This window comes from Naegleria gruberi (genome assembly GCF_000004985.1).
Source record: "Naegleria gruberi genomic scaffold NAEGRscaffold_57, whole genome shotgun sequence".
Lineage (NCBI taxonomy): Eukaryota > Heterolobosea > Eutetramitea > Acrasida > Naegleriidae > Naegleria > Naegleria gruberi.
In genome coordinates, this window is record NW_003163270.1 from 143,473 (window position 1) to 157,566 (window position 14,094).

The window sequence follows — 14,094 nt, forward strand, 5'->3', positions numbered from 1 at the left end:
AGATGGACGTATCGTTGTATACAGTAAGGGAGAGGATGATTCATTTCGATTAGATAAAGGATAGGTTCGTTGTTGGTGTTCCTACATTCAAAGTGACAGTCAAATTGAAATAGGATATTATCAGAATGTAATTGTTCCTATTTTGAAGTGAGAGAGTTCTCTGCTGAGTACTTCCTATTATTGGTTGCGTGGATGCAAAAACTCCAATAATTAAAGTGATGTCCACCAGTTGATAATAGTTTCTAATGTTCTTCTATTGTCATGAAGTTTGTTTGCAATTCAACTGATGTATTTTATGGTGTTACAGACAAGATAAGAGACGGCCTGATTATTGTTTGGTCAATTGAATTATTTGCTGAACAACACTGGCAACATCTTTTTCTTGGTTATCTACCACTACTAATTTGGCATTCTTAATTGTTGGATTAATTGTGAGTTCAAGAGTTTCGAATTGACTAGGAATTAAACTACTATTCATAAAGTGTGCAGAACGATTTTCTAATCTATCCTGTGCTTCGTTTTGAGAAATGGACAAGTTGACAAATAGCCAGTTGATATCCAAATTAACATTGTGTTGAATTGGCTTATCCAGAAGTTCCTCCTCATTTTCACATAGTTGTGCGTCACCCAACACAAGTAATTCTCTATAAATATTCTTCAAAGCACTACAAGAAACCACCACAATCTTCCTATTCGAATGTTTAATCTCATTCATAATTTGTAAATGAATGGCCAATAACCAAGGTCGTCTATCCTGATCATTCAATGGAATTCCCTTTGCCATTTTCTCCACATTACTCTTTGAATGAAATTTGTCTCCCTCCAAGAAACAACACTCTCCACCACATTCGTTTAAATATTGAGTCAAAGCCTCTCCAATCGTCGATTTGCCACAACCACAAACTCCAAACAATACAATCACCAAATATTTATCATCATTTACTCTTTCATCAGTATTTAAAACATTTTCAGAAGAAGTAAATTGATTCAAATTTTTATCACTCATCATCATACAACCAGAATCAAAGCCTTGAAGTTGTTGTTTATCTTCCATTCCGACGCAATTTTCTTGCTGTGCTGCGGCCAAAGATTTTGTGTTTCCTTGTGTAAGCAAATTGTTCATTTTTTTTAAATGGAAAAAAAGATTTGGAGGGAAAATCTGCAAATTAGCACAAACTACAAATGCAAGCAATTTCCAAACTAATGAAATTTGTTTCCATTCAAAGGTTTGGTTACAATGAAACAATATGATTTTGATACTTACAAAGAATAGTTTGTACGATGTTACACTAAAGGCAATTTGTTAATTATTTATCTTATTCGAAAGGCAAGGTGCTAGGGGAAGGAGTCCTTGACAAAAAGAAAGTTTATATCACCACTCGTTTCGTCTTAATGAACCTTAAAATTTGTTTACAATAAACTATTCGAAACTGCAGAACCCTGCTTCATACAAAGCATACTCAAATTATACTCCAACTAAATAAAGTCAGAGAATGTTTCTTGTATCATACCCAAGAATCAACACAATAACGCACTGAAGTTACAACTGCGGCCTATTTCAGTACAAGGTCCCAACTTGCCAAGACATTAAACGAAACTATTCGAAAGGGTAGATAAGGCAACCACTGCATATTACTGCTAAAACATCCTTTTTTACAATCCTTAAAACTCGACATTGACACATTGATCCAGATTTAATGTTGACTTTTCAACAATTCCGCTAATAGAAGTGATGCATAATGCATTCGGATAGTTTCATTGAGTTGCAAACTTTAAATTATTTAAAAAAGAGCAATAGGAATCTGCAGCACTTTCTTTTATCATCATCATTTCCTACAACATTGTAGTTTTGTCTACAACCACCAATAAACTAAACAGAACTATTGTAGACGAAACAAAAAGAACACAAAATTCCACAACAACTCCACCAACACAATTTACCTAATTTTGAAATCATCATCAACACATTTTCCCTCCTTTCCAGAGATTTTGAAATTTACAGTCAACACTTTTTACTAAAAAATGTTTGGTTTCACAAGTGAATCGAGGTCTAATAGCAATGAGGATGGTGGATTTGTTTCACCTGCCAAGATTCGTTCTCAACAACAGTCGGCTTCAGTTTCGTCTAGTCATTCGAATACAATGATTCAGAATTTACCGACCACTTCGAATACACATGCACTTGATGGAGGAGACATACAAGACATGATGCATTCACCAAGATTTGAGGAAGATGAAGTGGACTACAGAGGTAAAGCTAGAGATTCGAATAATGATGATGAAATTAATCAATACGAAATTTCAATACCTGTTAGTGCGATTGTATTGAATACTTCATTTACTCCGATTTTGGTTACTAATCAATCCAATTCCACAAATTTACTTTCGAATAATCAACAATTTATGAATGTATCAGGTTTATCAAATAATTCTTCAAATCAGTCAGCATCTGGTTCTGGTCAACTCAATTTATTCGAAAGTTCAACTTCTCAAAAACCAAGACCACAATCAGCTAGATACTGTAACTCATCCATTTCTTCAATTGTTCTAGCGATGAATCCACCAACACCTCCACAAGGAGAAATTCAACAAAACAAATTGTTGGCCGTTTCTAATATTGAAAATTCATTTAATAATTCTGGAAATTCATTACTGTCAAGTCAAAACTCTGCATGCAGTGGAGCTCATACAACATCTTCAATTATTTCGAATAAGGGAAGTGGAACTGGAAGTAATGGAGAAAGTGGATGGACCATGACGAAACAGCAACGAGAAAGGTTTCAACATGTGGAAAAATTGAGAAGTAAATTATTCGAAAGTATGGAAACAATGAATTGGTTGAATGAGAAGGCATCATCCTCCAAACATGCAGATCAGAAAAACTCAGTTGAAGTCAAGAAACAGAAATTTGTGATGGAATGTGTGAGCAAACTCAAGTTTTTGGATGAATTCTACGATGCCCTCAATGGGAGAGTGAGAACATTTGATTGTGTGAGGGATGTGGTCGAGGCTCTTGATAATTTCTGTTCAAATATTCTCAGTTTTTCACATGAAAAGTTTGGATATATTAGGAGTCAAGAATCAAATGGTTCTTCCTCCTCAAGAAAATCCATTCGAATGACAACCTCCACTGGGTTGAGTACTGTTTCAGTGGGTGAAAAGAAGAGTGGAAGTGGCAATTTACTGACCGGAGCCTTGAGTAGAGATCCCAGCTCTGAAGATATGGGCAGCGGTTCACCACTCACAACTACAGCCCTATTGAAATCATCCCTAGATAATAATATCAACGAGTTGGCCAATGCAATGGAGCAAAACAAACTCTCACCTTGTTTTCAACATGAGAGGTTGAGAGATTTTATTATTGGTATTTGGTTAGAATTGACCAAATGTGATAATAACGAGAACAAATTGAATACACTTTTGAATACCAAGATCAAACGATCAGTTGTTGACTCTGAGAGAATCAACAATACATTTAATAACTCTAGGAGAAATTCCACTAATTTGACATCACTTTTGCAATCTACTGAAGATTCAAGTCTCTCCCTGTTCAATTCTTCATTGGTGAGGAAGGAATCAGTAAAGACCCTCGAAAAGATCCTCATCATTGAAGAAAACCTTGGAGAAAAGCTTTCTAACGATATTAGAATTTTGACCGACATGTTCCTCACTGAAATGGATGATATTCTTGCTGTATTCCACGATAAGCAGGTAAAGTTTATCAGATCGTGGTATAATGAAGCTCTAGATAAATGCTTACTCCCATTCCACTCACTGAATGCAATGAAGAAGAGAAAGGAATGCCTCAAGGGATTGAAAACAGATCACACACTCAGTGAGGAGGATTTCGCTCTCAAGTATGTCATTGAGAAGGATTGGAAGTTTTTAGATAGACTTTGTGAATATACTCCAGATTGGAAAATTGTAAGCAAGAATCTTCCACTTGTCTCTGCATGGACATCTAACGAAAACTATAGCAACATTTCTGATATGAGGTTGACCAAGTTTGTTGGCTATTTTGACTGTTCGATTGAGAATGCAACAAGAGCACTGAGTCACGATGTATCACTAGAAAAGATTTACAATAACAGAGTTGTGTGGCATGAGTATAGTAAGCCAAGCATGTCAAGCTCTCTCGAAAAGTTTCCAACTGCGCTCATGTCTTGTGTGAATGAAACAAGTGGTCTACACAAGAAACAATCAATGGAATTGGTAATTTCAGGAAAGACCAAATTCATTGGTAATGAATCCACTACAGAGCTAGTCGAGTCATGCTTTTGTTTCAAGTCATGTAACATCTTGAAAGGCAATAATTCAAAGGACTCGGATTCCTCACGTTTCATCTCAATCGGTGCCAGATATATAACCAAAGTTGACAATAACAGAATTAGAGTTATGGAAGTGAGATTTAGTAGAATTGCAGGATTTTTGAAAAAGACCTTCCTCTTTTCTATCAATATGAAAAAGGAGATGGGTTTATTCTATACATCTCTGATTGAAATTTTTACAGGAGAAGAAGAGAAAGGTTTCCCACTTGCCTCTACAAGTAATAATCTAATGAAAGTCATTTGCGACTACGCAAGAACGTATTGCCATGTGGATTTTGGTATGAAATACTCACATAGCGAGGATGAAATTCCAGTCATTTAACTAAACTAATTTTTTATTGAACTGAATATTTACAATTTTTCCAATAAGAATAAGGATGTGTTGCGTGTGGAAAGACAATTGTTCTGACATAGACGAATTGTGAAACTGTCTTAATTCCATTTCCAATAAACAATGAAGTGGATCTTCAGGAGCCTTTTCTTAAGAGAATGTCAGAATATTCATGGTTTCTCAGTAGTGGCTATATATTGATAAAATTGAAATCTTCATCTAAAACACGTAAACAATGGATCATATTAGTATTGTAAAATACTTGTTCCGATATTTATTGTTTTTGCCTCATCACTCGAGTTAAGAATGGATTGTAAAGAAATCGAGAGGGAAACTGAAACAACAAAAAAAATACCTCAACTCGGTTTGTCAACACAGCTTGTAAGGAATCCAATCAAGGCTAAAGTCTTGCATTATCAACTTGTCAATTCAGTCTTTGAAATCATTTCGTCCACCTCACTACTCGAAAGAAGGCTAATTAACAATCACACAATCTTTCATTATTTCACTGATTCAAAGAAGGCTTCATTACTATCATCATACAATCTTCACTAATAGAAAGAAGGCTTCGTTTAACTACAATTCTCAACAAATTATCACAAGAAGCCACATTACAATTTAAAATCGCCAGGTGCTATTATAGATCATGGAAGACATACAGAAATTCCTACTATCTACTCAATCAAACAATGAATTAGTAATAGAAACATTGAAAGACAGAATCAAAGAACTGGAAGCTAAACTCCCAAACAATGATCTTCTTATGGAGAATGCTCTTTTAAAGCAATCTAATGCAAACCTCAAACAACAATATGTGTTACTTTCCGATAAAATAGCAAACATGAACACCATGTTAGAACCACTTTCAAATCCCTTATCATCTTTGGGCTCAGGTAGTAAACCTTTAAAGAAACTGACTCTTGCAGAGGCATTACTAAAAGAAAATATTGCTCCATTCAGAGGTGAATTGGCTGATGTTTTAGTCCCTCCACAAAGGAGAGAACGTCTTAGACATTGTGATTTTAATCCTGAAAATTGTTGTACATCCCTTCGTGAATACTGTAACAAGGCAACAGAAATCATGGGAGAAAGGATTTATTTTCCTGGTGAAGAATCTGAAAAGAAGAAGACTAAAAAGAAGTCTGTAAAGAGAAAGAAAGATGGTACTGAATCAGATGAAGAATCAGATAAGAAGAAGACTTCCAAAAAGAAGTCTGTAAAGAAAAAGTAAATGGCGTTCAAGAACAAATACCTTGACTTTTTACAATAATAAACACTGTCACTTAAAGTTTTTTCTCAATTTCCAGCATTGATTGGAAATTAAGAGTAAAAAAAATGAAACGAAAACTCCCATCATCATCTTCATCAAATTCGGGAGGAAATTTTGATCATCATCAGCAAAATTCTCTTTCATCGTCCAATTCCCGAATGATGGAAATGATTAGGAGTCAGAAGGAGAGACGGAAAAAGATTAAACAACAGGAAAATACTTCATCAGCCTTTTTTATTATGGATACATTGCATGGAATTTATTCGGAAAAGAAGAATACATCATCATCAGCTTCATCAGAAGTACAGAGTTTATTTAATCTAGTGACGATTGGTTTATTAGCCGACTTGTCGAAATGTGAGAATTCATTGGAAATATTTAGAGAGAAAATTGAAAAGTATATTGTGCATTCTGATCAGTATCGGGATGAAGCCAATTTAATGAATCAATTTATTGTATATCATATTTATCTTTCACAGGAGATTTTCCTTTGTTTTTTGAGGAGTAAAAGTGAGGCTGTGATTAGAGACAGATTAATAGAAATTGGATTGAAGAGCATTTTGGCTTTTGTAAATTCTAATAGCAATATTATCGAGTATTATTTTAATAGATTCTTCAAGTTTTTAAACTGTGAATTTATTAACAAGTTGGCAGATAGAAATGTGTGGATACACATGCTGTCCAGCACGGAATTTCTACAATTTACTTCAAAGGGGATTCAAAGGTTGTTTAATGTGACAAGTGAAGATACTCTCACATTGCACATTACAACTCTGTCACTTCTACAAGAATCTCAAACTATTTCAATACCTAATTTTATAATGACATGCTCCGACTACTTTATAGATAATTTGGCACATAGGACAATATTGGAAAATCATAACTTTGAGAGCAATCCAAATATTGTTCAACACTTTGAGAATGTTTCATATCAGTGTATTTGGTTTATAACATTCTATGATAAGAAACGAGACACATCAAAATTACTGAGATTTATTTCGAATTTCAGGAAAGTTAGACAAGGGGAGAATTCACCTCTAATGATATGGGAAAACCTCTCTAATAATTTATCCAATCCTTTACCGCTGAAATCATACATGACACTGTTAAAATCTGGAAAGAAGATTATTGACAAGCCTCTATTTCAATCTTTTGTAATTAGCGAGTTTTATAATTTATTCCAAGTTTCAGACAAATTATCAACAGAGGAAATATTTAAAAAGAACAAGGAGCCAATCTACTTGACTGTAGAACCAGGATCTGACAAGATCTTAGAAGAGGTATTTCAATGGAATATGGATAATTTGGAGAATTTTAATGAGCAAATGTGTGACATTTTGCGAGAGTTATTCTCCTTTCAGAATCTTGATTTTGTAGTCATGACACATTTTGTTAACAAGTTGTTAAAACTACAAGAGAATACTATTCTTAAATTATTGGATGAATTAGTTTTGGAATATATCAATAGAGAGGACATTCCTGGATGTGTAAATTGCCTAATTATTGGAAGGAATATCTTTCCAATCCCAAAAACAATGAAACCTAAAAATGCTGTCTCCAATGGTAACCTACATCTTTCAACCATTGATCAGTGGATGAAGGACAACTTTTTCGTATACCTTTCTTCAGGTGGAACCAATACTGGAATTGAAAGAAATACGAGGCAGGCGTCCTTTGTGACTAAATTGATAGAGTATATTATTCCACTAGAGAATAGCCTTCTGTTGACATTGTATCAAAAGGTTTTAAATAACCTTGTAAATTCTAGGTATGAATTAGTGAGTACCTTATTGAATAAGATTAAGAAGGCACAACAATCTGAAACTGAAACCGATCAAGACTCAACAGCTGACTCCGACTATGAGGAATTAAAAACAATATTATTGGAGTATGAAAAATATGGAGAGAATGCCTATAACACATCATCCAAGTCCTCAATTCTTCCCCTCTCCTACTATCCAGTCATGAAAAAGACCAAATGGTGCAATGTGATTGTTCCCCAACTTCTCTCCTTCACACTAAGGGACAGTCATGATGGAGTAATGAGAACAAAATTTGAGAAACTCAAGTCAGCTCTCATTTCATCATTGGTCAATAGAAAGCTAATTCCAAAGGATATGATACAAATTGCAGATCCAAAAGAGGATAGCCAAGGTGTGGAAAGCGCTTCTTCAACACTCCATCTCAAAGTTTCATTAGTGGAGGGATGTTTGTTACGAGTTGTTTCTGAAATTGAAAATCAAATCAAGAAACAATCAACTAACATTGATTCACTCTTGGCACTCTTTTTTGAATGCCACACAGCTATTACAGCTGTTACTAATATTTTAAAATCAGAAACATTTGATGTGAAAGTGAGGAACTCTACTCAAAGCAAACTGGTGGAAATAGTACTTCAATCATTTTATGAATGTTGTATGGTAATGGGATCATTTAGCCAACACGAGGGATTACTTGTTACTATTTTGAGTGATGGAAATTCTCAAATATCTGAAACCTCGTCAAGTCAAAGAAAGCAAAACCATCTCGATTGGATAGTGCTATTCAAAGTTTCAGTTCTGATGCCTTTGGCTAATGTTAGTTCTTTGATCAAAGATAGAATACTGAAACTGCTGAAAAATATCAATACCAAAGACTCTAACTCTGATTTGATATTTACAATGTCAGTGCTATTGTCATCATTAATTACTGTTTCTACTAATGAAGTTACAATTATTCAAGAATTTATAGAATTGACCAACAAAGGAAAAGATCAATCCTCCCACAAAGTATTAGCAAATGGACTTGAAGAAAGAATGGCTTTGATTAAAGCCTGCTTTTTCATTTGGGATGAAATCAAGCCAAAGAATTTTGTTGAATCAATTATATTTGCCAAGTTGATAGTCTCCTGTTTAGAATTGTGCCACCATTTTCAAAACTATAACTCTGATTTTGGTGAATCCATCAATGTAATTGATTGTATTTCACATAATATTCTTGAAGAGACCTTCCAAAGATCTATAGTCGAGCACTTTACTTCCTCTCAACCTAGAGATAATGAGTTCTTTTGCTTTATTCCAGCCAAAATGCAAAGATTATACTTTTGGATTAGCTCAAGATACTCTTTACTATTTTCTCAGGTGGATATTTCATCAAGAAAGAGTGAGAAGGTCCAACAATTTTCAAATTTGACCAAGCAAGATGAGTCTAAATTCAAGCAAGTGAAAAATCATTTAGAAAGCATACACTCATCCTTTAATAATGAATTTATTGATAATCTATTTAATGGAATTCAATTACTTGACTTTGATGAGTGGACATATTTCGAGTTAAATATCCAGGATGAAATGTGCCACAAGGTATTATCTTCCTACTATAAGAATCAATTCCTTCAATATAATACCCTACTCTCATCCAAAATGTCCCAAAACTCATTACCGTTCATGCTTTCAACATTGTTTTCACAGGCATTGTCTTTTGAAAGGGAATGCGAGCATCATTCTATAATGATACAATCCCTGATTGGCTTGATTCCAAAATTCAGTACGAATGACCAATTTTCCAACCAAGACCAATTTTGGCTATTTAAATCATGGCTACAAGCTATGCAATCAAGTCAAGAACATTCGAGAAAATGCCTCTATGATTTCGTAATATTTACCGAGCATCTAGATCCAATTATTTATTATTTGGGAACATATTCACTCTCTGTATTCTCCCAAGATTTTGATTCGAATATCAAGGTTTTGAAAAATACCCTTTCTCAATTTTCAAAATCTTGCCTTATACCAATATCACATCTGCATCCTTGGCCAGTTTTGTTTACCTCAAAGATTTTGGAAGGATTATTTTCACTAGTTTCCATTTCTCTAACCTGGATACCAAAGAGAGATACTTCAACTAGGGAACTGAAACAGTTGTTCAGAAATTTCATAACAGAAAACGAAATACTCAAACTTAATATTACAAGACATCTAGGATTACATGTATCAAATTTGGAGACTTGGATTTTCAATTACTTTTCAAACTCTCAAACAAACAAGGAAGAACTTTTATATAATTCAAAGGAAACACTCAAGGAAATTGTATCAGATTTGGAAAGGGATTATAATTTTGGTTTAAAGTTTTTGGTAAAGGAAACTCCTCTTGCCTTACTGAACACAATGTTGAACAAAATTGATTGCAATTTTGGAGGTTTATTGATTTCAGACATGTTGATTTCACTATTTATTAGTCCAACAGCTTCGAAATATTTGGATCCATTCTTTGAATTGAAAGAAAAAACAATTGAACAGCTGCCATCTCAGATATCAATCCATTCCCAAACAATTCTTGATTATCTAGATGAAACCAAATTCTCAAATACCACAGACACCAATAGATTGTCCAAAATAATAGAACTTGTATTTGGGAGAATAAGTTCCTTACTGAACACTCAGGAATTGGGTAGAGAAATGGTTCGACTTTTTCCAACAATTACTTAAATCCCTTTTCATCCACTACATTTCATTCATTAAGAAAATAGAACACATCTCTACCGCAACAATTCCAAATCCTCAAATTAACACCATCCACCAAGATATTCCCAAAATTTTAAAAACTATTATCCATCAAATATTAGCAAGCAATCCGATTAATTTTATTGCCATTGCCGAACAAGCCATACATGGCAACATTTCAGGTTTGCCACACTTTGAAGAAGACTCCTACCAAAAAGCGGAATATCAATCATTAATTACCATAGCCCTAGTTCAAATAATTTTGGCAAATGATGAGTTAATAAGATGCATCCTTAATCCAGATAGTGAGTCTCCATGGCTCGCTTTAACAAACTCTGCTGAATTCCAAAATATACTTTCTCAATTATTGGAAAATATTAATTCAATGGCTCTCCATAGTGAGATTCTTGTAAATTCACAAAGAATCAAGCTCAACCGAATCACTCCAACAGCACTCAATTTGGCTAGAAAGTTAATTCAAAAGAAATTAATCTCTGAAAGCGCCATTATCTAATCATCTGATACAATCAAGTACATAATGTAGGAAATAATAAATATCAGCGAAGGTGTACTTGATTTGATCATTTCATAAAGAACTTTTCTATTCTTAAGATTAGAATAAATCACCATAAGGAATTGTCTAGGAGCAATTTGACCCTTGAATTTTCCCAACTTGTCATTGATCTGAATTTGCCTCACATCGCTTACACTAAATCCAAATGCTGTCAAAATCCAATTAATCAAGGAAATGTATTTTGTTGCCTGAACTGTTTTTAACTCTGAAACTAAATCTGTTTTTGGATCATACTTCATGACAGTATATTGTCCATTGAAAAAGTTTGAAGGTTGTAACCAAATTGAAGGAGCATTTTGAATACTCTTTGTATGTTTTCTCTTTTGAGCTTCCATGAAAAAATAATAACGACTATAAACTTCTGACATCATGGCTCTCTTCCAAATGAAAATGAGTCCCAAACAGAATAGACCAATCCAGAAAACATTGCTTTGTTTCCATCTATTCAATCTACTGGCAGTCAACCAAGAATAGAAAAATACAATGAGTGTAAAGTCCCAACTCGTTACAATACCAAATGAATATAATTCTGATGAAATTGGATACAAGAGTGCAGTACCAAAATTAGTCATGAAATCCAACAATAAATGAGAACTCAAGCAACATGCAGATAATGTTGTACAATGTGTAAAGCTGTTAAATCCATGCAAGCCCAACACTTTCTGAACTCCAAAACCAATGAGTGGGGATAATAATAAATTAATAGGCAGAGAATGTGAAATAGTTCGCCTAAATGTAAGACTATTCTTGTCACGTCTTTCAAGCATGGCTTTCCAATTTCTTCTTGCGTTAGTAACTGTTGGTTGAGTATCCTCAGAATCAGAATCATATTGAGATAAATTACTAGAGCTACCAGCAGGAGTCTGTGCTGCATTAAGTGAAGAACTACTGAAACTTGAAGTCATTCCACCACCAGAAGATTCCTCCTGTTTCTTATTTGTTAATGAAATAAAAAGCTCCCACAATCTATGAATTCTGTCAATCATTCTCGAAAATCCCTTGAAGAATGACAAGAAAAACGAAATGATGAATAATGCAATATCTACATCAGGTAAATTAGCCAAAATCATTCCAACTACGTAATACTTTTGTTCAAAAGTCAAATGGGAGAAGAATCGTTTAATTCTCCTCAGAAATTTAAACATATTCGTGCTCAACACTTTAAAGAATTGTTTGAGTGATGTTTTTCTCAATAATTGTATCTTATCCTTTCCCATCATTAATTTACTTGCTCTATAGAGTTTCAATTATAATATTTGGATCATTATTTTCCAATCAAGGCAATACATTCCATTGTCATCATTATCCGATAACAATATTTAAATAACAATTAATAGTAAATTTAAATAATAATATTGATGATAATAATAATAATATTATAAATTAAATTGATGATCATCAAACATACCCATTAGCAGCCATTACTCCTCCATCCACAAGTGATTTTCCAATCAAGTAGAGAAATTGTTGTTGATCGGAGGTGTGTTTCAAATGTTCACTGTGTTTGACCATTGGACTCTCAGGAATCATTCGAAATCTCTTCCCTTTATCCGATACAAAATTCCTCTCAAACAAGTATCTCGAAATGACATAACCAAATATTGAGTGAATATCTGTTAACATTTTTTTATCTTAGTTTTGTTTCTGTTGTGTAAACAATTGTTGTTTGATAATTTTAATACTTTAAATAATAAAATTAAATAATAATTATTAAATATTTATATATTATTAAATTATGGTTGAATTATCGTGCTTGGGTCATCATCGTCTTGATCTTGAGAAAATATCGCAACTGACTCTAATATCCTAGGAGGTGAATAATAAATTAGTGCTGGTTCTCTGAATATTTATTCAGTCTTAGTCTTCTTCTTCTTGTTCCAATGAGGCTTACCACCACGTCCACCAAAGCCCTTTCTCTTATTCTTATTGCTTTCAGCAAACTTAGCTTCACAGGTCTTAGCAATATACTTTTCCAAATCTTCTGGAGCCATTTCCGAAGCAACAGCTTTACCTGGAAGTTCAATCTTTCCTTCATCGAATTGTTGTTTAAGAGAATCGAAAACTTCCTTTGATTCCAATCGAAGAATAGCCTTGGTCTTATCACCATCGAGTGGGAAATCAATAAACTTCAAACCATTCTTCTTGTTGTATGGCAATTTCTTGGAGAAATCAGCAAATCCGAACTTTTCGTCACCTTCAATTCCTTGAATGTGCAAGAAAAAGTTTTGCTTCAATTCAGTTTGCATATTAGAAACATCTTCTTGCTTCTTTTCTTGATTCTTCTTTTGCTTACTTTCTTCACGTTCCTTTCTCTTTCTATCAAAATGTTGTTGCTTGGTTTCCAAGAGGAGAACAGATTCTCCAAACTTGAAGTCAGACTTTCCAGCCAATTCATTAACAGTAGATTCAGAATCGAATTCAATGAAAGCAGATCCCTTGAATGTACCATTCTTTTCTCTTCTGGCTCTAACACAGACAACTTTACCAAAAGGTTCAAAAAGAGCCTTGATTGAATCGAGATTAGCAACACTTTCATCGAGTGGGAATCCCTTAGCATATAAAGTACGAGCATTGCTAGTATCAACTTCTGGAAGAGCAGTGATTCTTCTAACCAACTTTCCTTCAGCATCAATTTCCAACATGGAACTCTTCTTCAAAGCAGAAACAATAAGATCCATATCAGTAGAAATTTGTTTCATTCTATTAAAGGAAGCAATAGTCTTAAGTTCAACATCTATTCATCATCATCATTATCAAATTATCATCATCATCAACAATAATATCAATGTATGGGATATCGGTTAATCAATATTGACAATATAAAACACTTACATCCTTCAGGATTGTTAGCAACGAGACTTCTCAAAAATTTATCCTTTGGAAGATTACTATCACTAAAGTAGAATTCAACTTGTTCACGAATCTTGTTTGAAGTAATTTCAGCGTCAGACATTTTGGTTATTGTTGTATTTTTTTAAAGACGAAAAAACGTTCAAATTTATTTCTGCAATAACATTTGTTGAAGTTGCTCAGAAATGCATAACAGATAATAATAAAATATTTGATGATGGTGATGATGAACATGGAGATCAAGATCTGCATGATATGGTTCG

General features: G+C 33.7%; 6 protein-coding genes across 6 annotated transcripts; 3 read left to right on the plus strand and 3 right to left on the minus strand.

Annotated features, from left to right (window-relative positions):
• Positions 1 to 328: 328 nt before the first annotated feature.
• Positions 329 to 1,054, minus strand: NAEGRDRAFT_72955 (uncharacterized protein; the record flags this gene model as incomplete). The annotated part of the gene is made up of 1 exon (XM_002671977.1): positions 329 to 1,054. The coding sequence occupies one exon, from the start codon at positions 1,052 to 1,054 to the stop codon at positions 329 to 331; it is 726 nt and encodes a 241-aa protein (XP_002672023.1).
• Positions 1,055 to 2,022: 968 nt separating this feature from the next.
• Positions 2,023 to 4,650, plus strand: NAEGRDRAFT_72956 (uncharacterized protein; the record flags this gene model as incomplete). Its single annotated transcript, XM_002671904.1, has 1 exon — positions 2,023 to 4,650. The coding sequence occupies one exon, from the start codon at positions 2,023 to 2,025 to the stop codon at positions 4,648 to 4,650; it is 2,628 nt and encodes an 875-aa protein (XP_002671950.1).
• Positions 4,651 to 5,500: 850 nt separating this feature from the next.
• NAEGRDRAFT_72957 (uncharacterized protein) lies at positions 5,501 to 5,890 on the plus strand (the record flags this gene model as incomplete). Its single annotated transcript, XM_002671905.1, has 1 exon — positions 5,501 to 5,890. The coding sequence occupies one exon, from the start codon at positions 5,501 to 5,503 to the stop codon at positions 5,888 to 5,890; it is 390 nt and encodes a 129-aa protein (XP_002671951.1).
• A 104-nt stretch (positions 5,891 to 5,994) lies between these two features.
• NAEGRDRAFT_72958 (uncharacterized protein) lies at positions 5,995 to 10,392 on the plus strand (the record flags this gene model as incomplete). The annotated part of the gene is made up of 1 exon (XM_002671906.1): positions 5,995 to 10,392. The coding sequence occupies one exon, from the start codon at positions 5,995 to 5,997 to the stop codon at positions 10,390 to 10,392; it is 4,398 nt and encodes a 1,465-aa protein (XP_002671952.1).
• Positions 10,393 to 10,917: 525 nt separating this feature from the next.
• On the minus strand, positions 10,918 to 12,604 carry NAEGRDRAFT_72959 (uncharacterized protein; the record flags this gene model as incomplete). The annotated part of the gene is made up of 2 exons (XM_002671978.1): positions 10,918 to 12,214; positions 12,390 to 12,604. The coding sequence occupies 2 exons, from the start codon at positions 12,602 to 12,604 to the stop codon at positions 10,918 to 10,920; spliced, it is 1,512 nt and encodes a 503-aa protein (XP_002672024.1).
• A 75-nt stretch (positions 12,605 to 12,679) lies between these two features.
• NAEGRDRAFT_59316 (sjogren syndrome antigen B-like protein) lies at positions 12,680 to 13,955 on the minus strand. The gene is made up of 2 exons (XM_002671979.1): positions 13,814 to 13,955; positions 12,680 to 13,715 (listed from the first exon to the last, which is right to left on the minus strand). Exons 1-2 carry the CDS (start codon positions 13,932 to 13,934, stop codon positions 12,829 to 12,831), a joined length of 1,008 nt encoding a protein of 335 aa, XP_002672025.1. The 5' UTR covers positions 13,935 to 13,955; the 3' UTR covers positions 12,680 to 12,828.
• Between the last annotated feature and the right edge of the window lie 139 nt (positions 13,956 to 14,094).

Bases quoted from the DNA above. Each gene is read 5' to 3' on its own strand.
- NAEGRDRAFT_59316 (XM_002671979.1), bottom strand. From the start codon at position 13,934: ATGTCTGACGCTGAAATTACTTCAAACAAGATTCGTGAACAAGTTGAA. The intron at 13,716-13,813 runs GTAAGTGTTTTA...GATGATGAATAG, and splicing joins TGCTAACAATCCTGAAGGAT to ATGTTGAACTTAAGACTATT.